This window comes from Patagioenas fasciata, chromosome 1 (genome assembly GCF_037038585.1).
Source record: "Patagioenas fasciata isolate bPatFas1 chromosome 1, bPatFas1.hap1, whole genome shotgun sequence".
Taxonomy (NCBI): domain Eukaryota; kingdom Metazoa; phylum Chordata; class Aves; order Columbiformes; family Columbidae; genus Patagioenas; species Patagioenas fasciata.
The window spans coordinates 215,403,243-215,429,361 of NC_092520.1; the positions used below are offsets into that span (position 1 = coordinate 215,403,243).

The 26,119-nt window shown below is 61.9% G+C and overlaps 1 protein-coding gene across 2 annotated transcripts in view; it reads right to left on the reverse strand.

Moving 5' to 3' along the window:
- Window positions 1-26,119, reverse strand: part of SHANK3 (SH3 and multiple ankyrin repeat domains 3) — a 410,126-nt gene that overhangs the window by 66,993 nt on the left and 317,014 nt on the right. For both annotated transcript variants that reach the window (XM_065860718.2, XM_065860710.2), the window contains 2 exons: window positions 21,382-21,464; window positions 5,575-5,699 (listed from right to left, as the gene is read on the reverse strand). In XM_065860718.2, coding sequence (XP_065716790.1) covers window positions 5,575-5,699; window positions 21,382-21,464 — 208 coding nt within the window. The remainder of the gene's footprint in view (window positions 1-5,574; window positions 5,700-21,381; window positions 21,465-26,119) is intronic.

Here is a 26,119-nt window from a genome sequence, read left to right on the forward strand (position 1 = left end):
ACCACGCTGTGGTCCATTCCGGACTCTCCATTATCCAAATGATGTCAACCAGTGAGGAGCAGCTTTGAAAATGGCACAGAACGATCAGAAAACTGCGGGCAGGCTGGAAGCACCGCACGCTACGCGGTACCTGTCAGCGCCTGTCTGCACCTGACCACCAACCACCCGAACCGCGCACGCTGCCGGGAACAAGCGGTGACTTAGAGAAACGTAAGCTCTGACGCCTGAACTGAGTTTGTGCTGCTGGGAAGCTCCAGGGTGGCCGCACTGGTCCCTCGGCCAGGCCACGCACAGCCCGCCAGACAAAGCCCTGGCTCCGGGGTAGATCCTCACCAACGGGGACGAACCCGCACGCCACTGCGGGATTTCCCATTGTCGGCTTCACCCTCCCAGCAGCGCGAAGCAACCCAACCGCAGACAGCCCGCCGGGTTCTCCAGATCCTCAGGTGCTCCTTCTCAGAATCTGAGCTCCAAACCGCATCTCCCATCTCCCCCGGGCAGCCCCATCCTCTGCGCACAGGACGCACCGCGGCAGAAATGCTTTGAAATGGGGTTTCACTAAAACCCATGGCTGTGGTCATCCAGGGGATCTGCTGTACCTGCACCGAGACCTGCACCGAACCGCGTCCGTCCGAGCCGGGCGATGGGCTGAGATCCCCACCAGAGCCACGGTCATCGCCAACACACCGAGCGATGGGCTGAGATCCCCACCAGAGCCGCAGCCATGGCCAACACCAGAGCCACTGCCATCGCCAACACCAGAGCCACAGCCATGGCCAACACACCGAGTGATGGGCTGAGATCCCCACCAGCGCCATGGCCATGGCCAACACACCGAGTGATGGGCTGAGATCCCCACCAGCGCCATGGCCATGGCCAACACACCGAGTGATGGGCTGAGATCCCCACCAGCGCCATGGCCATCGCCAGCCCTGCCGTGACACACTGAGCAATGTGTCTCCTGATGCCTCAAACCTGATTTCAGCTCATGAATTGTTTTGAGGACCCTTCAGAATTCCGCTCAGTGCCGCCAGATCCGTCCTGTGGTGCCAGTGTCCGGCTCACACTAAGCGACGGTTTAGTTCCAACCCGAAAGCGCAAGTTCATGTAACTCTGGGAGTTTGTCCTTTACATCACAGAACCCCTGGATGTCAGCGGTTGAAGGGCCCTGGAAAGCTCACCCAGTGCAATCCCCCCGGAGCAGGAACACCCAGCTGAGGTTCCACAGGAAGGGGTCCAGGCACATGTACAGAATCTCTCTGCCGCATCCTACGCAACCACCGATAACACAATTATCCCGCGCCCTCTGCCGAGCGGCATTTTCGCAGGGTGATGTCACAGCCTGTGACCCACATCTTGTGGCTGCAGCCGCGTCCCCCGCAGGGGCGCCAGCTCACCCGCAGTCCACACCAACGCGTTCCTGGCGCTACCTGGAGTCAGGGCCGGCAGCGCTGAGCTGCGGGCACCGGGAAATGCCAAGAGCGCCTGTGGTGACGGCCACGCCGGGAGCGTCCCCGGAGCCCTCCCTCGGACCGCAGCGGCACAGGCACCTCCTGCCATGGCTCCACTGATCACCAGGGTACGTATGCACGTTACGTGGTTATTAAGGTAGTGAAAACCTCCCCCGTGAGCACCGTCCTCACGTTAACCAGCCCCACGGGGCTGCCGAGAAAAGGCAGCAGGTTTGTCCCGCCTTCCCTGGAACCGCACGGTACGATATCAATGGCACTTCCATGCGCTAATTATGCTCAAATTAATTGCTTTGTTATTTGACCCAGCACTGACGCTGGGCTAAACAAGCTCTCGCTTCCCGAATCACCTGTTCTACACCCCCGGAGCACTGGAACAGCAACAGCCCTCGCCAGCTCTTTGAGATCCGTCAATTAGCGCGTTTGAGGCTCTAACGAGCGGCTGAGCCGCAGCTCGGCGCCGCAGCCGCCCGGTGGATGTACTGGAGTCTGGTAATCTGAGTATGTTTAATTTTAGCAAATACTATCTCACTTTCTCCTTGGTTACAGCTGGGAAACTTTCTGTTCCAAGCACATCATATGGATGGATCCATCTCCCGGTTTGTTCCAAACTGGGAACAGAACATTTCTGACTTTTTTTTTTGCACCAGAATATACAATTTTCTCATTTACATATGGAAACGGGCCTCTCTCTACCAGACGATTTTTTCCTTCTAATGCTCTAAAATTTCTTATTATCCTTACATATTGGCCTTTGATATTTCCTTCGGTTCCCCTTATCAACCTCCTACACACTTCAGCCCAAATTAGCCGCATCTCCTCTCCTTTCCCCGCTAACCTTTCCAGCAAGAAGGGGAAACGTGTCTGTAAGTCCTACTTCATGCTCCTCCATTATCTCACCCAAGTGGGTGATGTCTTGCCCAGCAGATTTTTTCCCCCCGATTTCCGAACCCCGTTTAGCAGCGCGTCCTCAAACAACCCTTAGATTTTGTTAATGATGTAAAATTAACGCTCCCGAACATGAAGAACCCGGAGGCTGGGAGAACGGCACCGTTCCCTCCCGGGAGCAGCGGCGGTGTCCGACGCGCTCGGCACAGAACGGCACAGCCGGACCTGCTGCCGCGCCTGCTGGGTCTCATCGCAGCCATCAACAACGGGTTTAATCTATCAAATGAAGTGAGCGCTCGATGGCATCAGCTCACGGCAACAACGCTCACTGGGGGCAGAAGAGACCTTCAGGATTGCTCCTGGTGGCCAGGGCGGTGACACCGGCGCAGCCCCGTCCTGCGGCCCCGCAGCGCAGCCGGTAGCTGGGGTTTGCTTTGACGGTGCAATACTGACCTAAATACTCACATATCCACGAATCTATACCCAGATCTGTACCTAACGCACATAAGTCCCGCATGCATATGCACACACGCTCCATGCACGTATAAAATGAAGGGTACGTACGAATGCTGCTCTCACAGAACCCCAGAATGTGAGGGGTTGAAGGGCCCTGGAAAGCTCATCCAGTGCAATCCCCCATGGAGCAGGAACACCCAGCTGAGGTTCCACAGGAAGGGGTCCAGGGGGTTTGAATGTCTGCAGAGAAGGAGACTCCACAACCTCCCTGGGCAGCCTGGGCCAGGCTCTGCCACCCTCACCCCCAACAAGTTGCTTCTCCTCTTTCAGTGGAACCTCCTGTGTTCCAGTTTGCACCCATTGCCCCTTGTCCTGTCACTGGTTGTCACCCAGCAGAGCCTGGCTCCATCCTCCTGACACTGCCTCTTTCCATCTTGATCCCCATGCATGAGTCCCCCCTCAGTCTCCTCTTCTCCAGCTCCAGAGCCCCAGAAAAGTCGGGATCTCAGCGTGCCAGGCTCGGAGGACATGAGGCAGACAGGGCTCCTGAATCCTGGTCAGACACGGCAGGACTTTGCAAACCCGTGCCCCGGCAGGTCCAATGGGTCCTGTTCCACAGCAGCTCCAGCCCGTGCCGTCCGGCGGGTCCAGCAGCTGGGCGAGCGCCCACAGTCACGGATCCTGTTCTGGTGCTGGGCAGGGAGAGGTGGCACTGGGGACCCTCTGCTGCCACCCTGCTTTACCAAAGGTGTCTCAACACAGCCCGTTGCTGAGCTCTGCAGGATCACCTCGCTCTCTGCAGTTTGGAACCTCCCCTCAGGAAAGACCACGTCTTTGTGCTACCGCACGTCACCCCGCTGCTGTCACACCCCTGTCCCCGCGGTTTGGAGATCACCCCAGCGGCGCAGCATCTCCTCACACCCGCCGGGCGCCCATCCCGGGCTCAGGCGCAGGCTCTGCCCAGCAGGACCTGTGGCTGCGTGACCCAGGCTGTCCGGACGCAGCATGGAAGGTGAAGCCCATCGCACTGCTGCGGAGAACAGAACCACAGAACGGGAGCAATTTATCCCCAAAGGGCTGTGGGGCATTGGAACAGGCTGCCCAGGGCAGTGCTGGAGTCACCATCCCTGGAGGGCTGGACAGACGGACAGGAGGTTCTCAGGACATGGGGCAGGGACAGGGTGGGTTATGGTTGGACTCCACGAGCTTGAGGGGCTTTTCCAATCAAAACAATTCTATGCTTCTATGATTCTATCATCGGCAACTCAAAGGCCACCTTGGCTAAAAACCTTTGGGGTTTCTACTGCTGAGCTTGTGCTGGAAAAGAGTGAGGAACCTTATTTCAGGCTTCTCCCCATTACCCCCGTCACTGTCACAGGCTTTGTCCCAGACGTGGGACAGGGACACCATGTGCCAGCCAGAACTGCTGTCCTGCAAGGTTTGCTGCCTGTCCCAGGGCCTGGGAGGGTTGCGGAAACCTTTTGGGACTCCCCTGCCCCTCTGATGACCGCCCCTCGTACTCACGCAGGTGGGTAACGGTGACGCACCCGGGAAAGCCCTCAGCAGAGGAGCGCTCAACAGTGAAAGAGGAGCGCCCCGCAGCCACAGAGGTGAACCCCGCAGTCACGGAGGAGCTCCCCGCAGCCACAGAGGAGCACCCAACAGCCACGGAGGAGCTCCCTGCAGTCACAGAGGAGCACCCCGCAGCCACAGAGCTGCACCCAACAGCCACGGAGGAGCTCCCTGCAGTCACGGAGGCACACTCTGCAGCCACGGAGGTGAACCCCGCAGCCATGGAGGAGCGCCCCGCAGCCACAGAGATGCACCCTGCAGTCACAGAGGAGCACCCGGCGCACACGGAGGTGCATCCCACAGCCACAGAGGAGCATCCCACAGCCACAGAGGAGCATCCCACAGCCACGGAGGAGCACCCCACAGCCACGGAGGAGCACCCCACAGCCACGGAGGAGCACCCCACAGCCACAGAGGTGAGGCAGAGCTGATGGAGGCAGAGCTTGCAATACAGTCATAGTCCAGCCTTTGGGACTAAACACAGAATAAAGCCAGGCCTCCAGGTGGAGCACAAGGAAGGACTAAACACAGAATTAAGCCAGGCCTCCAGGTGGAGCACAGGGTGGGACTAAAGGCAGAATAAAGCCAGGCCTCCAGGTGGAGTGCAGGGCGGGACTAAACACAGAATTAAGCCAGGCCTCCAGGTGGAGCACAAGGCGGGACTAAACACAGAATAAAGCCAGGTCTACAGGGGTAGCACAGGGAAGGTCTAAAGGCAGGATAAAGCCAGACCTCCAGGGGTAGCACAGGGCGGGACTAACCACAGAATTAAGCCAGGCCTCCAGGTGGAGTGCAGGGTGGGACTAAACACAGAATTAAGCCAGGCCTCCAGGTGGAGCGCAGGGTGGGACTAAACACAGAATTAAGCCAGGCCTCCAGGTGGAGCACAGGGCGGGACTAAACACAGAACTAAGCCAGGCCTCCAGGTGGAGCACAGGGCGGGACTAAACACAGAACTAAGCCAGGCCTCCAGGTGGAACCCGTCAGCTCAGCTCCCAGCACAGCTCCCCGTATGTGCTCCCCGTCCTGCACCTGACGGACACTTTTCCACCGAGACACGCACGCAGCCCGCATTCCAGCAGCAGTCATCACCAGCTCCGAAACCCCTCACAAAGGACACCGTTTTAGTGCGAGACGCGGTCCCGGTCCCGGTCCCGCTGCCGGCAGCCCCGGGCGCCCTCCCGCTCACCTCGATCAGAAAGTCTCCGGTGCGCAGCCCCGCTCGCCAAGCCACCCCTTCCACGTCCACCGACTCCAGGTACTGCAGCGCGGGGAAGGCCGGGGTGGGGGTGAACTCCTCGATCGGCGTTTCAGCTGCAAAATACAAACAGAGAGACTGAGACACTGTGGCAAAAAGCAGGAACGTCCCGGGGCCCAGAAAATGGGTACGTTGGTGCAGAAAGAAGCGGTGCACAAGGCTCAGCCTGGCACAGGAAGCGGAGCCGATGCTGCACGTCCACAGCTCCCGGCAGCTCGGAGCCCACGCTGGCCCCAGAGCCTCCTGGACACTCGTGACTTCCAGAGTCACGTCTGTTCCCACAAGGTCCCCAAAGCCTCATCCGCCCCCAGTACCACAGATGAAATGAGAACGGCTGTGAACGGCGCCGGGGGAACTCATTCCTCCTGGGTCCCCGTTAGCGGCCCCAGACCCTCGGCCAGCAGAGCGAACCCGAGTGCCCTGCAGCAGAGCAGAGGTGACACCGGCCCCAAGCGCAGCCCCTCCCCGGTCCTGCAGGACACCAGGAGATGGGACACGTGTTGACGGACACCTACAACAGTCAGACGGACGCCAGTCCTCAGCAGCGAGGTTTTGATTGCGGTCCTGGTTGGAAAACCTGCTCCTGCCCCCAGAACACCATTGCCAGGGACAGTGGACCTGCACAGTGCACTCAGATCCTCCATGTCCAGCCCATCCTGCCCCTCTGCCCCCCAGGATGAAGGAAATTTGCCAGCGTACAGCAGAGGAGCTGTGTGCTGTGTGCTGCCCGTGTGCTGTGTGCTGCCCGTGTGCTGTGTGCTGCCCGTGTGCTGTGCGCTGCCCGCGTGCTGTGCTGGAGGAACAATCTCCTCCAGCTGTTTGTCCAGAGGAGGCTGTTGCAGATGTTCAGAAACTCTGGACCCACCAAGGAACTGAGGCAGAAAGGCCACGGTTACTTATTACACAACTGGGCAGACTCTGGTCCCCCGCTGGGCTCCTGTCCCCAGCACAGGGCACCCCAGCTGGGGCTGTCCCAGGCTGGTCACGATCCTCCGGGAGGATTTTGGTTTTCCCCTGGTTGTGAACAGACCTGCTGCCGGTGTCCCTGCGCTCATGCAGGGGGATTCACGTTGTGCCACACAGGACCACAGCACAGCACCAGTGAGGGCGTCTTCCCCCGGCCTTACGGGACTGGAAATGCCCGAGGCAGATGCAGGAGCAGCCTGAGCCATCCCCTGTCTCACGGCTGGGTTCTCTGTCACCAGACAGACGGCCACGTGTTCCTCACAGCCACGGTGAGGGAAGGGAGAAGCCACAAGGGAGAGCTACAGAGAAGATGAGGATCCTCCTGCTGAGGAAAGGCTGGGAGAGCTGGGGCTGCTGAGCTGGAGAAGAGAAGCTGAGAGGGATGTGATCAATGGTCAATATGTCAGGGGGGGTGTCAGAGGATGGAGCAGACTCTGTTCAGTGGTGCCCAGCGCCAGGGTGAGGGGCAACGGGCACAGACTGAACCACAGGAGGCTCCATGTGAACATGAGCAGAACCTTGTTTGCTGGGAGGTGCCAGAGCCTGGCCCAGGCTGCCCAGAGCGGGTGTGGAGTCTCCTTCTCTGAGCCATTCAAAGCCCTGGGATCCTGTGTGATCTGCTCTGGGACCCTGCGTGAGCAGTGGGGCTGGGGACCTGCAGAGGTCCCAACCGGCCTGGGGGGCCGGGGTTCTGCGAAGTCGCCTTTCCAAGGCACGCGCTGCTCCTGGGCACGGTGACACCGGGCGCTGGTCCGTGCGGCCTCTGGGGAGCAGAACCGGCGGGGTCACCCCAGCCCCAGGACCAGCAGGGACTGTGCCACCTGCTCTGGTTCTGGAGCCGCTCTCAGCCGGCGCAGCCGGGCCACCAGACACAGCAGGGCCAGCAAGGGGGGTGAAGGTGCCGCCCTAAACCCAGCTGTGCCGGACACTCCGCTCTCCCTGCCCGCAGAAACAAGAGAACATCCCACACCCCCTGGCTGTCACAAAGGACATCACCGACACACTGGGGATAAGTGGCTGAAAAGCTCCAACGTGCTCGGTCAGACCTGACTGTCCCGAAAGTGCCAGATGGGCCGGAGGTCAGCGCGGGTTCTGCTGCTCTGCGGGGACAGCCCTGGGCTCACCGTCCCCCCATGGCAGCTGCGGGCAGAATCCTCTCCTGCCACGGCGGCACCGCAATCACGCCGCTGAGCAGCTCAACATGCTTAAACCACCGGTGGAGATGAGGCTAACGAGCCATTGTTTTGCCTAACGCTGCAGCCTATGTCATGCACCAGCATATCAGTGCCTGGAAGACCCACGTTTTGGCTGCTGCCGGCACCACGGCGCTGCCATGCACACCGGGTCGGTGTGGAGCGCGCCGTGCAGCCGCTGGCACCGCTGCTGTCGATGCAGACGTCTCACGCGGGTCCCGGTGCAGCGGTCCTGGGCGGGCGCAGACAGACCCCTGGCAGGCGGCACGTTTGGTGTTGCAATGCGCTCCTTCCACTACCTTCCCCGAGGGGTAATTAATTAACCCGGGAGTGTGAAGAAGGGCTGGCAAACCAGCACCGGGACCAGCACCAGGGCTGCTCGGAGCCTGGCTCCACGGCTCGTACCGTCCTCCCCTCCACAGAGGAGACGCTAAAGCTGGTTGGTGAGAAACGCAGCAGCGAGGTCCCAGCTGCAGGTACCAGCAGAGCCCAGGAATTCGGAACAGAGACATCTTCCCCAAACCTGGCCAGGGGCTGGGACAGCGAGCTGGGGGCTCGGGCTGATGGAGGCGTCTCCTTCTCACGTGGATCTTCAGTCCCCGCGGGACTCACTGTCTCACCTTCCTCCAGAAGAGCCAGCGGCCAAGGGACACTAACATGGGGACAGCTCTGAGCAGGACGCGCTGCAGGATCCAGGCTAACTGACAAACTGACAGACTGACTAACTGACAAACTGACTGACTGACTGACTGACTAACTGACTAACTGACTGACTGACTGACTGACTGACAAACTGACTGACTGACAAACTGACTGACTGACAAACTGACTGACTGACAAACTGACTGACTGACTAACTTACTAACTAACTGACTAACTGACTAACTAACTGACTAACTGACTAACTAACTGACTAACTAACCTTCCAAGAACTCACACACCAAACGCGTTCTGCAGTGGCTGCTGATGCTCCAGCACACCACGAGCCTCAGAGACATGCGCCAAGCAAACCCCGGCATCACCCGCTCCGGTATCGGCCGTGAGCTCCCAGCACGGGGCCCTGCGGGTCCAGCTCCGCCTCCGCCGGTGCCCGCGGAACGGGCGGTTATTTTTGTCACCAGTACGGATACGGCTGCATTGTCTCAGCAGGCCTGGCTGCGTTATCCATCACCCTAAGCCTGTTACCGAAACAATGGAGTTGTTAGAGCTGTGTCAAAACCCTAACGAAGCAGCAGATTTAATAAGAGTCAGGGGATGATCATGTGCGCGCGCCTCCTTTGATGTCAGGTCACTCCGGCAAATGTGACCTACATTCTCTTTACGTAAAATGTACAGACACTGATTTATACAGATAAAAATGTCTCCATAATTTACCACACCACTTCTTTATCGTGTTGTTTCAGATTTTTGTGCAAGATGTTTTCTGCTAGCTCAGGCAGTCCCTGGCTCGCGCCGGGCCCGGCCGGACAAGACGCTCGTCTGCATGCCCGATGATCTTCGCTGCTCTTCGTCAGCAGCTTTCCAGAACTCCTTCCCGACGGAGGGCAGCGAGCGCCGAACAGCTGGCGAGCCATCCCACCCGTCCTTAGAAACGCCAGTGCAACAGCCTTCAGGCCTTCCCCAGGGTCAAATTCAGCTCTTCAGACGGGTGCTGACCAGCAGGTTCTCTCATCGGTCTGAAGCTCCAAGCCCCACGGGCAGGACGGGCTGCAGCCGCAGGACCGTGTCCCCTGGACCCCGCGCCAGCGCCGGGCCCAGGGGACACGATGTTTGAGGTGAGAAAGACCTTGTCTGTTGGGCAAACCTCTGAAAATGAGGAAAGGGAGACTCGGGCTCTCTGAGTATCAGGAAATGATAACGAGACATACGGTCTCGCAGAATATCAGCGCTGTGCTCCGCAGAACGGCAGCGGCACGCGCCAGGGCCGCCTCCCGTCAAACCTGCACCAGAACCAAGTCCCGAGCGCCTTGAGTGGGAGTCCTGGTCCCTGGTGACAAACAGCTGGGCAGCTGACACTTTAAGGGGTTTTCTGGCCAGGAGAAGGAGGCTGCCGTGAGCAAACCCCGTCACCAGAGTGTCCCCCCGTCACCAGAGTGTCCCCCCGTCACCAGAGTGTCCCCCCAGCCCTCGCTGTGGTCCCACAGCCATGCAATGCTGAGGCACTGAATCCATCCACAGGGATGATGGAGAAACCCGGAATCACAGCTCAGAGAAGGGTTATCTGAGCTCAAGAACGTATTTTTCCTCTTGGTAATCAAGGATACAAACCGACAGGGAATACAGATAAAATCAGCCCAGGAAACCCAGCCGTACAGCCCATTTTGCCAGCTGCATTATTGATGAGGTACACGAGGCCGCGGCGCTTCCCGTGGGCTGGAAGCCATCTATCTGCAGTAACTGCGCGCCGGAGGCTCCGTTTGTGAAGTGTCACCAGTGCCTTAAGGGCTCAGTAAACAACAAAATGCGTCCTGAAGTCAGAGCTGTGTCCTTATGAAACTAACATAGCAACACAATTTAATACAGGCGGGGAAAAATGCAGATGGAGGAAACCACCAGCTCTGCCCTGCTGCTGCCTGAAGTCCCCAAACGCGGACCCAAGGCACGGGAAAGAAGCCCCAGCGATGGACAAGGAAACGTTATCGCAGCCCTTCTCCGAGTGCAGGACGAGTTGCGCAGGGCCGGTTGTCCCGGTGTCCCCAGTGCCGTGACAGCGGCCGGAGGAGCCGCGAGCTCTGGGAGCTGTGACCAGCTCTGCGCTCCCATCTGCCTCAGTTACCGTCTGGAACTAAAGGAGGGAGATCCAGGCCGGACATGAGGAAGGAATTGTTGTCCTGAGGGTGGTGAGAGCCTGGCCCAGGTTCCCAGAGAGGTGGTGGCTGAACCATCCCTGGAGACATCCCAGGCCAGGCTGGACGGGGCTCTGAGCAACCTGAGCTGCTGAAGATGTCCCCGTCATGGCAGGGGGACTGGGGGAGATGGCTTCTCCGTGGTGCTCTGATTCTATGATTAACCCGGGCCATAGAGGGGAAACCTGTTCACCAAAGTCCATGCTGTGCTGCCCTGCGGCAGAACTTCCCCTCACAGCTGCTTTTAGTTGTCACCAAGTCAAGTCCAGCAGCGCTGGGCTCACCCTGGTCCGTCCTGACGCTGCCCCACACTGCAGAGGGCCAACACTCCCTGCGGCGCAGACACCAACACCGGCCGGCCGAGTGCCAGCAGCGCCGCAGAACCAGCAGACACCTGCAAGCCCAACCTGCGAAGCCAATGGGCACTGGGCACATCGTTTTCCCAGAGCAGAACTAAAGGAAATGGGCGTTCACAGCAACCCCACCGAGAACCGGCAAACCACGTGCAGGCTCCCTTGGTGGCGGGGACATCTCCAAAGTGGCGGAGTCTGCTGCAAGGGGCAGGGGCAGCGCTGGAGGGGAACGCGGCGGCAAAGGGGGAGCACAAACCCCGCTGCCCCAGGACAGGCCCCACTGCCGCTGCTCTGTCCCCGTGGCCGTCTGCCCAGCCACCAGCCCGACGTGCAGAGCCCGTGCTGCTCGGGGGATGATGGAGCCCTGGCTGGGAGGCTGCTGCACAGGCTGCCTGAGCACGGCGGCATGGAGACACCGCGTGCTGCCACAGACACCGCGTGCCGCCACTGACACGGACACCGCGTGCCGCCACTGACACGGACACCGCGTGCCGCCACTGACACAGACACCGTGTGCTGCCACAGACACCGCGTGCCGCCACTGACACGGACACCGCGTGCCGCCACTGACACGGACACCGCGTGCTGCCACAGACACCGCGTGCCGCCACTGACACAGACACCGCGTGCCGCCACTGACACAGACACTGTGTGCTGCCACTGACACAGACACCGCGTGCCGCCACTGACACAGACACCGTGTGCCGCCACTGCCACAGACACCGCGTGCTGCCACAGACACCGTGTGCCGCCACTGACACAGACACCGCGTGCCGCCACTGACACAGACACCGCGTGCCGCCACTGACACAGACACTGTGTGCTGCCACTGACACAGACACCGCGTGCCGCCACTGACACAGACACCGCGTGCCGCCACTGCCACAGACACCGCGTGCTGCCACAGACACCGTGTGCCGCCACTGACACAGACACCGCGTGCCGCCACTGACACAGACACTGTGTGCTGCCACTGACACAGACACCGCGTGCCGCCACTGACACAGACACCGTGTGCTGCCACTGACACAGACACCGCGTGCCGCCACTGACACAGACACCGTGTGCTGCCACTGACACAGACACCGCGTGCTGCCACTGACACAGACACCGCGTGCTGCCACAGACACCGCGTGCCGCCACTGACACGGACACCGCGTGCCGCCACTGACACAGACACCGCGTGCCGCCACTGACACAGACACCGTGTGCCGCCACTGACACAGACACCGTGTGCCGCCACTGACACAGACACCGCGTGCCGCCACTGACACAGACACCGCGTGCCGCCACTCACACAGACACCGCGTGCCGCCACTGACACGGACACCGCGTGCCGCCACTCACACAGACACCGCGTGCCGCCACTGACACCCGTGTGCCGCCACTGACACCCGTGTGCTACCACAGACATCACATGCCGCCACTGACACCACGTGTGCCGTCACAGACACCCGTGTGCCGCCACTGACACCACGTGTGCCGTCACAGACACCCGTGTGCTGCCACTGACACCCCGTGTGCCACCACTGACACCGTGTGCCGCCACTGACACCGTGTGCTGCCAGTGACACCGTGTGCTGCCACAGACACCGTGTGCCGCCAGTGACACTGTGTGCTGCCAGTGACACCGTGTGCCGCCACAGACACCAGGTGTCACCACAGACACGGTGTGCTGCCACAGACACCTGTGTGCTGCCACTGACACCGTGTGCCACCACTGACACCATGTGCCACCAGACACCCATGTGCCGCCACTGACATGCGTGTGTCGCCACTGACACCACGTGTCACTACAGAAACCTGTGTGCTGCCACTGACACCGTGTGCCGCCACTGACACCGTGTGCCACCACTGACACCGTGTGCCGCCACTGACACCGTGTGTCGCCAGTGCCACCCCGCCACGTGCCCCCGGCGAGCGCTGGCCGCGGAGCAGCGCTGTCTCGCAGGCAGCCTGGGCTCACTGCTCTTCCCCACAGCCAGCGGCGCCCGCACCGCCAGGCCTGGAGGCACCACCCTGGCACCGCGACGCTCGCTGCGTCCGCCGGGCTGTTCTGCGACAGCCAGAGGCCGAGGAGCAGGATGGACACGGGCACACAACAGATCTGGCTGTGCCCCAGCGGCGCTGACCAAGCCAGGGCTGCCCAGCAGAACCCGAGAGCCCCGGTCACACCATTCGCCCACCTCCAGGAGCTGCTCCCCGGTTCCTGACAGCCCTTTCGCTGCCCCAGCCTCCTCCCAGATGGACAACCTGCCTCTAGCGCCTTTTCCCCGTTCACCCCAGTTTTGCTACATCTCCACTCCAACCCGCTATTTCCAATCCTCTTCCCTGGGTAACCTTGGCCTGAGCTGGTACCACCCAGAGGTGACCTGGGGACCCCAAAGGTCTCCAGCGCTCCCTGCCCTGTGAAATGTGTCCACTTCCAGCATCACTCCCCGCACACGCAGACGGGATCCAACTCTGTGCCACGGGCAGCTCGCTCGCCGCTGTCACGTCCACCTCCCGCACCACATCCCGTCGCTCTCCGTCTCCCGTTGAGGTGGCTCCATCAGCCTCCCCAGCAGCCCGGCCATTTGCCTACAGCCACAGCACCAACCAGAAACAGGAACCGGAGCAGCCCGCAGTGTTCGGAGCTGGCGGCAGCCCCAGTGATGGACAAAGAGGAGGAGGAGGAGGAAGAGGAGGAGGACACTGACACTCCAGACACAAGCTGGGAATCCCGACCTGCGCCTGAGCGAGGGCTGAGCGCAGCAGAGCAGCCGCCACAAGAACCAGCTTGGGACCAGGGCCTCCAAAGCACCGCCACCAGATCCCGGCCCGCGGGGAAGCTTCAGGACACGCGTAATTCCGTGACAATTCAGCTCTAAGTGCCGATCCAGGAAGGAAATAAAGTTTTAGGAAGTTGTTATCCAACTGCAAAGGCAAAACTAAATCCAAAGGTCTGGAATTAAATTACAGAAATTCTTGCTGGCAATGAGGTAAAATTTCCTAACGAGCAGGTCTGCTGGTCATTGCAAAGCTCGTGACTTAAATCTCGGGAAGCACAACCCATAGCTCTGGAGGAGCCACCGTTCAACGCGGCGGCTGCGGTTGTGCTCTCTGGGCACAGCGGCCACGTCCTGGTCCCACAGAACCACAGTTCGGGTGGTCGGGAGAAGCTCTGGAGGAGTCGGATGCCAGGAAACCCCGGGGGGCTCTGACAAGCCCTGGGGAGCCCAGGTCCGCGGGCACAGCCCCTGCGGCACCCCTGGCACCCCCAAGCCACGGAGGGGCCAGCTCTGCCTCGGCCGCACACGCTGCGGGCAGACGGCACCACCAGTGGCACCGCCGCAGCCCAGAGGGACACCCACGGCACAGAGCGGGCCCTGCGGCCCCTGCCCCGGGCAGAGCGCCCAGACCCGAGCTCTCCCCTCCCGTCCGTGCTGCTCTCCCCGGCTGCACGAGGAATTGCTCCCCAGGACCTGACGCCGTGAACCTCAGCCCCCGTTTCGACTCCTGCAGCACCACAGTCCATTGCACGTCAAGCCACAGCCTCCTGGGAGCGCGGCAGCCACGACGGCAAACCCGGGGCACCAAACAGCACAGCGGCCGTGCACCGAGGGGCTGTCCTGCGGTGTGCAGCGCTGGGGTGGCCTGGAGCCCCCTGTGCAGCGTTGGGAGGCCTGGAGCCCCCTGTGCAGCACTGGGCCCACCGTTTCAAAAGGCTGTGAAGGTCCGTGGACATGTCCAGGGGAGAGCAACAGCGCCAGGAAGGGCTGGAAGGAACATCCTGCGAGCGGCCGAGGGAGCCGGCTCGTCCAGGCTGGAGAGGAGGCGGCTGAGCAGCGACCTCCTGGCTCCGCAGCTCCTGGGGAGGGACGTGGAGAGGGAGCTGCAGAGCTCTGCTCCGGGATCCAGGGACAGGACCCCTGGGAAGGGATCAAAGACGCATCAGAGGAGGTTCAGACTGGACACGAAGAAGCTCTGGTGTGAATTTTGGGGTTGTGCCGTGCAGTCTCCATGATCCTTGTGGGTCCCTTCCAACTCAGGACATTGGATGGTTCTGCCATTTCTTCACCAGGAGGGGGTCACGCACTGGAACAGGCGTCCAAGGGAGGTGGTTGACGTGGTCAGCGTTTAAGAGAATGCCCTTAGTAACACGGTCTAACTTTTCATCAGCCCTCAGGCAGCTGGACTAGATGATCGCTGTAGGTCCCTTCCAACTGAAAACGTTTCTTCTTTTTCCTCTTCCTCTTCCTCTTCCTCTCCTCTCCTCCTTTTATTGGACAAGTTATTTTAATTACTAGCCAAGCGTAGCAGTGAAAAAATATTAGAAGTTAATTCAAGCAGAGCAAATTGTTAAGATCCGTGCTGGGTTGGCGGGGATCCAGTTGATTTTCTCCGGGGCTGTGTTCTGGATCCGTGCCGAAACTCTCCTGATGGCACCGCGATGGTTCAGCCACCGCTGAGCAGCGCTCACCCAGCACCAAGGGCTGTTCTACTGCTCCCCACAGCCAGTGCTGGGGACACAGGGAGCTGGGGGGGACACAGGGAGCTGGGGGGGACACGCTGGGACAGCTGATCACAGGGACGCCCCACACCATCGACGTCACGCTCAGTGTGGGTTTGGGGAAGGAGCAGGAAGGGGACGTTTGGAGTGACGGTGTCTGCCTTCCCAAGTCACCGTCACACGTGGCGCGTCCCTGCTGTCCCAGGGACGGCTGAACCCGCCCGCCATGGGAAGCAGGGGATCAATTCCTCATTTTGCTTTGCTTGTGTGCGCGGTTTTTGCTTTGCCCGTTAAACTCGTTATCTCAGCCCACCCGTTTTCTTACTGTTACTCTTCCGATCATCTCCCCCATCCCACCATCGGGAGTGAGTGAGCGGCTGCGTGGCGCTCAGTTGTTGCTCTGGGTTAAACCACCACGAGATCCCCGGAGCTTCACCAGAGTGAGAAATAAAATAATATCGTAGCTGTCCTGGTACTTCCCACCTAAAATCCCGAGGGCACGTCCGGCTGGAAGGCCGGGGTAGGAAGCCACACGCGTTGTTCTGACACCCGCGGAGAGCAGGGGAGCAGCAGGGACCTGCCGGTGGTCAACAGGTAAGAGGCACTAAGAGAATACGTGTGTTTGGGGCAGCGACTAAAGGGGTGCTACAGCAGCTCTTGGATGTTTCAGTTTCTAAGGCTACTACGAAAGGTGAGTCGTAAGGAGCATTTGCCACATCTGGACTCCACTGGGCCTTGTTCCTGGTTGTCCATTAGATCACCATAACGGAAGCAGCACCCCAACAGCACAGGTGACAGCCGTGGCGTTTGACGTGCTCTGTCCAAACACCTCCGGGCCCAGGCTCTGCCCATGCCAGGGGTCACGAGCTGCCACAGCACTGCTCCGCACAACCCCAATCCCGGAAACCAGCAGGGAGCTCCTCCCTTTCCATGAGGCTTCATGATACCAGACTGCAGCCCAGAACCTGGGGCTGGGGACAACCTCCCCTCGGCCCCCGAGCAGCAGAAGGTGCTGGAGCTGTGACAGTGCCCGGGGCTGGGCAGGGGCTGTGGCTGAGACCCAGCACCGGACACAGCACCAGAGCTCAGCTCGCAGAGACTCCTCAGCTCCTTGCGCCGAGCGCTGGGCAGGAACCAAACCTAAACCAGCCTCAACCGATCCACTGGCTGCTCCAGACCCGGGCACGCTCTGCGCGTGGGTGCTTGGTTGACTGGGCTCACCCAAGGTGATTTGTCCCAGCAAGGGCAATGCCAGGTGCCTGTGCTGGTGTTCACACAAAGAGACGCACACACCACCATCTGATGCTGAACATCAAACTTGAACCTTCCTGCGGAGAAAACGCGGCAGAAAACAAGAGGGAGCTTGTGGAGCGAGCGGATGAGGCCCGGGCAGGATCCTCCCTGGCCTGGCCCGAGCTCCCGGCGCTGTCACCTGCACAGCCCGTGCAGCCACAGCTCGGCTCAACCGTGGGACCGAGGGGCTGGTGACGGGCGCGTGGGCGGCTGGAGGACCCGGCCACCCTGCACGGGCTCACCATGGCCACCATGGCAGCACAGGCCTCCGGGCGCCGGACTGGGAGCTGCGCCGTCACAGGGACCCGTTGTCCTGTGATGCTGAACACAATGAGATGCTGCCAGGGAATGCTCGGGGGCAATGGCAGGACTGGGGTCACCACGGCAGCTGTGGGGCAGGGACACCATGCACCATGCCTGCCGTGGGGCTGGGACACCATGGCTGCCGTGGGGCTGGGACAGTCATGGTTCCCATGGGGCCGGGACACCATGGCTGCCGTGGGGTTGGGTCAGTCATGGTTTCCATGGGACTGGGGCCACCATGGCTGCTATGGGGCTGGGACACCATGGCTGCCACAAGGCCCTGCTGCCAGCCATCTGCATGGGACGGGGTGAGGGGACAGACCAACCCTCCCCATTGGTGTGTCCCACAGGTCAGCACTTGGTCACGAGCTGTGAGCTGCTGGGTTTCCAGGTGCTCAACGGACTGGTTCAAACACAAAGACACCAGACAGGAGGGGCCCTGAGGGCAGAGGCCATGGGGCAGGAGGGGCTGGGGAGGCCGCGGCACTGGGACAGGCGGAGTGACACGGTGCCGAGGAAAGGCTGGGAGAGCTGGGGCTGCTGAGCTGGAGAAGAGAAGCTGAGAGGGATGTGATCAATGATCAATATGTCAGGGGGGGTGTCAGAGGATGGAGCAGACTCTGTTCAGTGGTGCCCAGCGCCAGGGTGAGGGGCAACGGGCACAGACTGAACCACAGGAGGCTCCATGTGAACATGAGCAGAACCTTGTGTGCTGGGAGGTGCCAGAGCCTGGCCCAGGCTGCCCAGAGCGGGTGTGGAGTCTCCTTCTCTGAGCCATTCAAAGCCCTGGGATCCTGTGTGATCTGCTCTGGGACCCTGCGTGAGCAGTGGGGCTGGGGACCTGCACAGCTCCTGCAGCCCCGCCATTGTCAGAGCTGGGCAGAGACCTGGAGCGCAGGTCCACGTTCCGCGCCAAGGCAGGAGCACCTGGCAGAGCAGGTGAAGTTCCTGCTCGGCTGGAGAACTGGGGGCTGGGTTGGGGGAATAAAAAATTGGCAACATTTTGGAAAGAAGCAGGAGCACTCCGAGCCCCGCGGGGGTCACCACGGCATCGTCTCCCCAGCAGCGTGCGGGATCCGACGCTTCAGGAGATACACACACCGTGGGAAGCAAGCACCTCGAGTCACGTAGTGAAAAACCTGCCCTGCCTTCTCCCCAAACAGAGCAGACCCAAGCAAGCCTGAAGCAGGGACTTAGAGCGTTTCGATTTTCAACACATCACTTGTACTGTGGGTAATACCCTTGCTATTCATAGTGTCTACTCCTTTCTTAGAGAGTAAATTCCCAGGTCGGGGACCACGTGTCCCTCTACCACTTCCATGGAACCCGCCATAACCAGATGGCAACCAGCATTAACCGGCCCAGGAACCACATTCCTCTGCCCGGGGAGCCGACTGCAGGGATGTGCCGTGAGCGTGTGTGGAGCAGCCACGGCATGGGCTGCAACCACCGCTGTGTGCGGAGCAGCCACGGCATGGGCTGCAACCACCACTGTGTGCGGAGCAGCCACGGCATGGGCTGCAACCACCGCTGTGTGCGGAGCAGCCACGGCATGGGCTGCAACCACCGCTGTGTGCGGAGCAGCCACGGCATCACCTGCAACCACCGCTGTGTGCGGAGCAGCCACGGCATGGGCTGCAACCATCGCTGTGTGCGGAGCAGCCACGGCATCACCTGCAACCACCGCTGTGTGCGGAGCAGCCACGGCATCACCTGCAACCACCGCTGTGTGCGGAGCAGCCACGGCATGGGCTGCAACCACCGCTGTGTGCGGAGCAGCCACGGCATGGGCTGCAACCACCGCTGTGTGCGGAGCAGCCACGGCATCACCTGCAACCACCGCTGTGTGCGGAGCAGCCACGGCATCACCTGCAACCACCGCTGTGTGCGGGGACCGCCCAGGGCAGGATGGATGGATGGATGATGTTTTATTAACCGTATCACTACACAGGCAGTGCCGGCCCATGAGCAGCTCAGCCAGACGAGGGAGGCCGCTCCAGTCCAGCCACAGGGACTGGCTGAGCTCAGGGTGTCACAAGCCAAGAAACAGCCTCTCTCAGCACTCTGAGCACAGGTCTGTCATCTGTGCGTGTGAAAGGCAGGGCTGGTCTCTCTGGGCCAAGAACTGAAGAAGGGACTCCACCTGCTCAGCCCCCTCTGCCACGGTGCTGAGCGCAGGGGCTGGCGCCCCTTCCGCCCGCTCCCAAGGGCCGGCTGAGGCAATGGCCACAGGTGAGCCCCACGTCCGAACGCTGCGGCTCGTTTCCTGCCCAGACCGGTTAAAATCACCTTTGTCCGAACAGCCGGGTGGTTTGCCCAGGACACCACGCGCTCCGGCACCGTCAGAGGCGACGGACGGGCTGTGGGGCCGGGAGAGCTCACCCAGAGCAGCACACCCGCTGGGGAAGGACCCGGCCCCGCAGGACCGGCCAGAACCACGCGTGGTCCTCACCGTCCTCTGCGGCACGGAGCCGTTTCCTTCGAGGGTCGCCCCGCCGGTCCCCAGCCAGCTCCCTCCCTCTGCGGGGGCTTTGCTGGTGCTCCGGTCCCTCCCGTTTCCAGACCCTTTCCCCGCTTCACCCCACGAGGCCTGGGGCATTTTGCACAGAGTATCTAAATGAAGCCTGCGCGGTGGTGACGCCGGCGGAGACGAGACAGAGCCCCGGTGCTCCTTCCGGCTCCAACCCCACGGCAGCACCAGAATGAGTGGCTGGGAAACATGGGCTGGCTCAGAGCCCCCGTGTTCACCTCCGCCAGGAGGACGCTGCTCCCCGTGGGGCACCGGCAGCCCCGTCCCGACACCCCTGGCAGGGCCGCGCGACGCGGCCCCGCAGCCCCGCTCCGAGCCCTGCGGCACCGCCGGGCTGCGAATCCCGAGCCAGAGCCGCGTCCCGCTCAGCCTCACGCCCACTCCTTCAGCCGCCCCGAGCCCTCGGCAGACAAAGGCAAACGCAGAGCCTACACACGGCAGGAGCACAAACACGAGAGAGAGAAAGAAAAAAGGCAACAGAACAAAACTGATCCCGTTCTCCGAACACAATGGCTGCGAGTCTGATTTGGCAAAAAAATGGATGCCATTTTGAGCCCTGAAGTTTCACTTCATGTTACAGAGACTGACGCGTGCAGCACATGGACAGACACGTATGTCACATACAGAGGGAAGAGAGAGAGAAGGGAGGAAGAGACAGCGACCATGTTCTGCCAGGCACGCAAACACACCCACGGGCACAGAGCCCTTTGTGACACCGACAGAACAATGGCAACCCAGGAATCCCCCGGAAAATCACACCCGCGATAAAGCCCAAATCACAAGGGCGTCCGGCCACGCCGAGGTCCGGGAAAGGAGCAGCGCTCCCAACGCTGCCAGCCGCGGGTCTGAGCCCTCCCTCCTGCACCCCGCACCCTGCGTGCGAGGCGGGGACGAAGCTGCACCCTGTGCCTTCAGCAGCTCGTTTCGGAGCCCCCTGCCTGCACCGTGTGCCCTCAGCTGGGTTCGGAGCCCCCACCTCTCCCAGCCGTCAGCCCCGAGCTGCAGGAGCAGGGACCCTCCTGCCGGAGCTGGACCTGCCGCTGAGCGCAGGGGCTGGAGCCTGTTCCCCATGTGAATACGGGCACCTCCATACCAGTCCCCAAGGGACTCTCTCTTTCTGTAGCAAAAAGATGTGTTTCTGGGCAGAGGAGCCACGGAAACAGCGGGGTCCAGGGCTGGGGTCCAGGGCTGGGGTCCAGGGCTGGGGTCCAGGGCTGGGGTCCAGGGCTGGGCTGGTCGGGCTGGGTGGCCCCGGCAGGAGCGCAGGGTCCCGTGGCAGCTGCAGGACAGACATCTGCTGGTTCGCCCTCACGCTGGGGCTGAACCCCAACACGACCAGGCTCCCAGGAGAAGGACCCCAACTCTACGCAGTCAAAGTACAGGGAAATAGTTCAAGCATTACCAAAAAATAAAAAAGCCACAGAGGGCACAGGCCCTGCCCCCGGGGCTCACATCGGCACCCCGAGCAGAGCAGGTGCACTTTATACGCCCAGGAAATAGCCAGAAGTGAAAACTCCTACAAATGCAAAGCTACGAATACCGGCATCTGTAGCAGAGAAACACCCCAGGATGCGCGAGAGATGCACGCTTGCCACGAACGGCATTTTCTGTCCAACGCACGTAGCCACAGACAAAGCCGCGCTCGCTGCCCGGAGCCCCCGAGAGCCGCGAGGGCAGCGGGAAACGGGTCCCGAGCCCCATCCGAGGGGAGAAGGAGCCTTCCCTCCCAGCCCCGGGACCCCGCGGAAGAAGCAGCCCTTACCTTTGGCCCCTCGCAACACAAACCCGAATCCCTCATGCTCCCTCTTCTGCAGCACGGCCGTCTTCTCCTCAATGATGTAGTCACTGGGCAGGAAAGAGCACAAGAGAATGATGCTGGGGTTAGATTTCAGCACCATGCTGCCAGGCGGAGGTGGCCTTCGTGCCTGCGACAAGGAGACCTCTTCTCATCGACCGTTTCATCTCAGCAAGGAGTTGGGCACAATCTGCTTCCCTCCCTCCCTTGCCCAGAGTCAGAACAAAAAGACGAAAGCTACTTTCCCTCAACGTGTAGGTGGAGGAAAGCCCCGGCTGCCTGGATCACCCTTCTGCCCACCGGCCCCTTCGCAGTCACCTGCATACGCATGCAGGGAGCTTACGGATCCCCCGGGGGCTCCCCTTTACACGCTGCCCTTGGCATGGCCCTGGCGAGCGCGGGGCCGGGGCGGCGCGGGGGGCGGCAGCCAGCCCGCCATGGGCAACCGGCTCGCTCGGGCTTTCCGGTCGCCTCCCGCACGAAAAAATTAGCTGCTCGCCAAAAGGAGAGGTGCCTCTCGGGCGAGTGCCCCGGGAGGGAGGGCGGCGGAGTTTATATCCTCATCCCGGCGCTCTGATCTTCGCTGAAAATCCCCCCCCGCGTTGCTAAGGAACGCTCTGCCATGAGCAGAGGGGCCGCATGGCATTGTCCTAGTTTAACAAAGCCGCCGCCGTCCCTGCGCTCCGCGGCCAGCCCAGAACGGCAGGAATCCAGCGCTGGAGAGAGGAGGGGACGCGCAGCCCCCGGCCCCGCGACCCCCCCAGCCAAGCGGCTCCATGCGGCGGAGGGGCGGGGGGCGCGGGGAGGGGGCCGGAGGGGGATCCTCTCAGCAAACGGGAGCTGAAATGCAGCCCTGCAGGTCCCTCCCAGCGAAGCCGCATGTCTGACATCAGAGCGGAATTAATCAGGGCCCGGGTCCCGCTCGGCAGCGCGGGGACGGCGCTGAGCACCGCGCCAGCCCCAGGGCACCGACGGAGCGGGGGCTGCGCCCAGGACGGGCACGCGGAGCCACGGGTCTGCACGGCACAGCACCGCAACAGCACCGCACAGCACCGCACAGCACCGCCAGCTCCGCACAGCACCGCACAACACCGCACAGCACCACCAGCTCCGCACAGCACCGCAGAGCACCGCCAGCTCCGCACAGCACCGCACAGCACCGCACAGCACCACCAGCTCCGCACAGCACCGCACAGCACCGCGCAGCACCACCAGCTCCGCACAGCACCGCACAGCACCGCGCAGCACCACCAGCTCCGCACAGCACTGCGTAGCGCAGCACAGCACCGCGCAGCAACACCAGCTCTGCACGGCACAGCACAGCACCGTGCAGCGCAACACCAGCTCCGCACAGCACCACACAGCACCGCGCAGCATCGCACAGCTCCGTGCGGCGTAGCACCATGCGCACCGCGCAGCTCCACACAACACCAGACCGCACAGCACCACACCGCACAGCACCACTGCACAGCGCACGGCTGCACACCGCAGGGCGCAGCTCGGCACCGCACGGCACCACTGCACACCGCACAGCACCACTGCACAGCGCACAGCTGCACACCGCACAGCACCACTGCACAGCGCACGGCTGCACACCGCAGGGCGCAGCTCGGCACCGCACGGCACCACTGCACACCGCACAGCACCACTGCACAGCGCACAGCTGCACACCGCACAGCACCACTGCACAGCGCACAGCTGCACACCGCACAGCACCACTGCACAGCGCACGGCTGCACACCGCACAGCACCACTGCACAGCGCACGGCTGCACACCGCAGGGCGCAGCTCGGCACCGCACGGTACCGCTGCACAGCGCACAGCACCACTGCACAGCGCACAGCTGCACACCGCACAGCACCACTGCACAGCGCACGGCTGCACACCGCAGGGCGCAGCTCGGCACCGCACGGCTCCGCAGCCGCCGCCGGGGCGCGGGGAGCAGAGCGGGCGGGAGCAGCGCCCGTGCAGGGGCTCGCACTGCGGTGCCGCACACGCACCCAGCCCTGCCAGCCGTGCCAGCCGTGCCAGCCGTGCCGGCCGTGCCGCGGGGACGGTCGCCTGCCGGGGCTCAGGCTGCACCGCGTCACCCGTGTCACCCGTGCCCCCCCACCCAACACGGCAGGGTCGGCGCTGCCGGGTGCGAGGTGACGGGCTCACAGGGGTTAAACCCCCGGTGTCTGTGGGGCTGTGACCCGCACGCAGCAGCGGGACAGGACACACCTCTCGGCACTGCGGCCACTGCCGCCTCCTCTGCCGGAGCCGCATTTGTAGGCACGATGATCCCTTCCTGGGTCGGGAGTTGTGTGATTCTGCCACTAACACCCCAGCAATGCCCAGCTCCAACACCCCAGCAGTGCCCAGCTCCAACACCCTGGCAATGCCCAACTCCAACACCCTGGCAATGCCCAACTCCAACAGCCCGGCAGTGCCCAGCTCCAACACCCTGGCAGTGCCCAGCTCCAACACCACAGCAGTTCCCAGCTCCAACACCACAGCAGTTCCCAGCTCCAACACCCTGGCAGTGTCCAGCTCCTACATCCCAGCAGTGCCCAGCTCCAACACCCTGGCAGTGCCCAGCTCCAACACCCTGGCAGTGCCCAGCTCCTACACCCCGGCAGTGCCCAGCTCCAACACCACGGCAGTGCCCAGCTCCAACACCACGGCAGTGCCCAGCTCCTACACCCCAGCAGTGCCCAGCTCCAACACCCTGGCAGTGCCCAGCTCCAACACCCTGGCAGTGCCCAGCTCCTACACCCTGGCAGTGCCCAGCTCCTACACCCCGCCAGTGCCCAGCTCCAACACCCTGGCAGTGCCCAGCTCCAACACCCTGGCAGTGCCCAGCTCCTACACCCCGCCAGTGCCCAGCTCCAACACCCCGCCAGTGCCCAGCTCCAACACCCCGCCAGTGCCCAGCTCCTGCACCCTGGCAGTGCCCAGCTCCAACACCCCGGCAGTGCCCAGCTCCAACACCCCGCCAGTGCCCAGCTCCAACACCACGGCAGTGCCCAGCTCCTGCACCCTGGCAGTGCCCAGCTCCAACACCCTGGCAGTGCCCAGCTCCAACACCCCGCCAGTGCCCAGCTCCAACACCACGGCAGTGCCCAGCTCCTGCACCCTGGCAGTGCCCAGCTCCAACACCACGGCAGTGCCCAGCTCCTGCACCCTGGCAGTGCCCAGCTCCCGGCAGGACAGACAGAAACTCTCCTTCGTTCTCCCCACCGCGGGAAGTCGATCACTTGGTCGATCCCTGCGACAGCTGCAGGTGCCACGGTGCTCAGCAGACGTACCACAGACACCGTCCGCACAAACCGACCCAGCACACACCGCTCAGCCTTCCCCGCCGGTTCCCTGGGTGCTGTAATTTCGGCACATGCTCGGGCGCTATCCATGAAACAACAGAGCACCTGCAAAAGCGGTGACTTCATGCACCAGAGCACCGAGGTGTGGGTGAACCTCAGCCACACTATGCGAACTGCTCCCAGGGAGGCGGCTGCTGTCACAGCGTCTCTCTAGGCCACACTTCCCGCATGGCCTGTCTTTCAAAAGCAGAGCTGGTTGTGCATGTGTTCCCCAACATCCAGAAAACTCCCCCCTCTGCAACGCAATCCTCTGAAGCGCAGGGTCCTGCTGGAGATACCCTGACCCCCGTGCGCAGGTCGTGGCGGTGCCATCACCCTGCCGTCCATGTCACAAGAGCCGGACCACCCCAAAGGGTGGTTCCTGTGGCCAGCAGTGCTGGGAGCGCACCCCTGGGACACCCAGGCCAGGCTGGACGGGCTCTGAGCACCCTGAGCTGCTCAACAGGTTGGACTGGATGAGCTCCCGTGCCCTCCAACCCCAACCAGTGATTCTGTGATGAGCCTTTATCTTCCGTTTCACCTGGGATTCACCATTTAGGAAGAGAGCTGGACCAAACACGCATTTCACAGGAATATCCCCCCTTTTCCGTATGATGTCAGTCCCTTGTAGACAACCCATGCCACATGTTAACCCCAGACCAGGAGCACATCCTCCCACCTCCACAGGAGTGTGTTTGTGCGTGTGTATATGCAGGAGAAAGAAAGGAAGGGAAACAAATTCCAAAATCACGACTCCTGTGTACCTGGTGGTGGGCTGAAGCGCCCAGTTAGTCCCGCTGCGATTGCTCTGGCAATGAGAAAGTGAGGAATCCGCGACGAAAGACAGTTCTGTACCTCTGGTTCTTCCCACGGGACCTTGTGGTCATTTCATCCACACGAGAACGTGAGGGAACTCAAGAACGTGAGGGAACTCTCGACAGAGCTGCTTGTGCCCGTGTAAGAAAATCCCCCCCAGGGCTCATCTGCTGAGGTTTCCTGCAATAACGCGCCTTTAAATCCGTTCAGCCTGCTGCTGCTCTCACCCAGCGTTACCCCGCACAAAGAATCCTCTCCCCCACCTTCGAATTATTCCTCCTCCTACAAATACGCTGGTAAGAAGCACCTTAATCCAAAAAGCCGAGGCTGTGAGGAACGCAGGAGAGCTGGTCCCCACGCTGCTGTGCCCCGATGGCCCCGGCCGCGTGGGGCTGCCCCATGCTGGTCTGGCTCGGCCGGCTCTGCCGCGGTGCTGCCCGCAGAGCAGTGAAGGGGACTCAGAGCAGGGACCCCCAGAGCCTGCGCAGCCTCTGCCGCTGCCACCGAGCCCACGGGCACCTCGAAGCCCGGCTGGTCCAGCCAGCGGA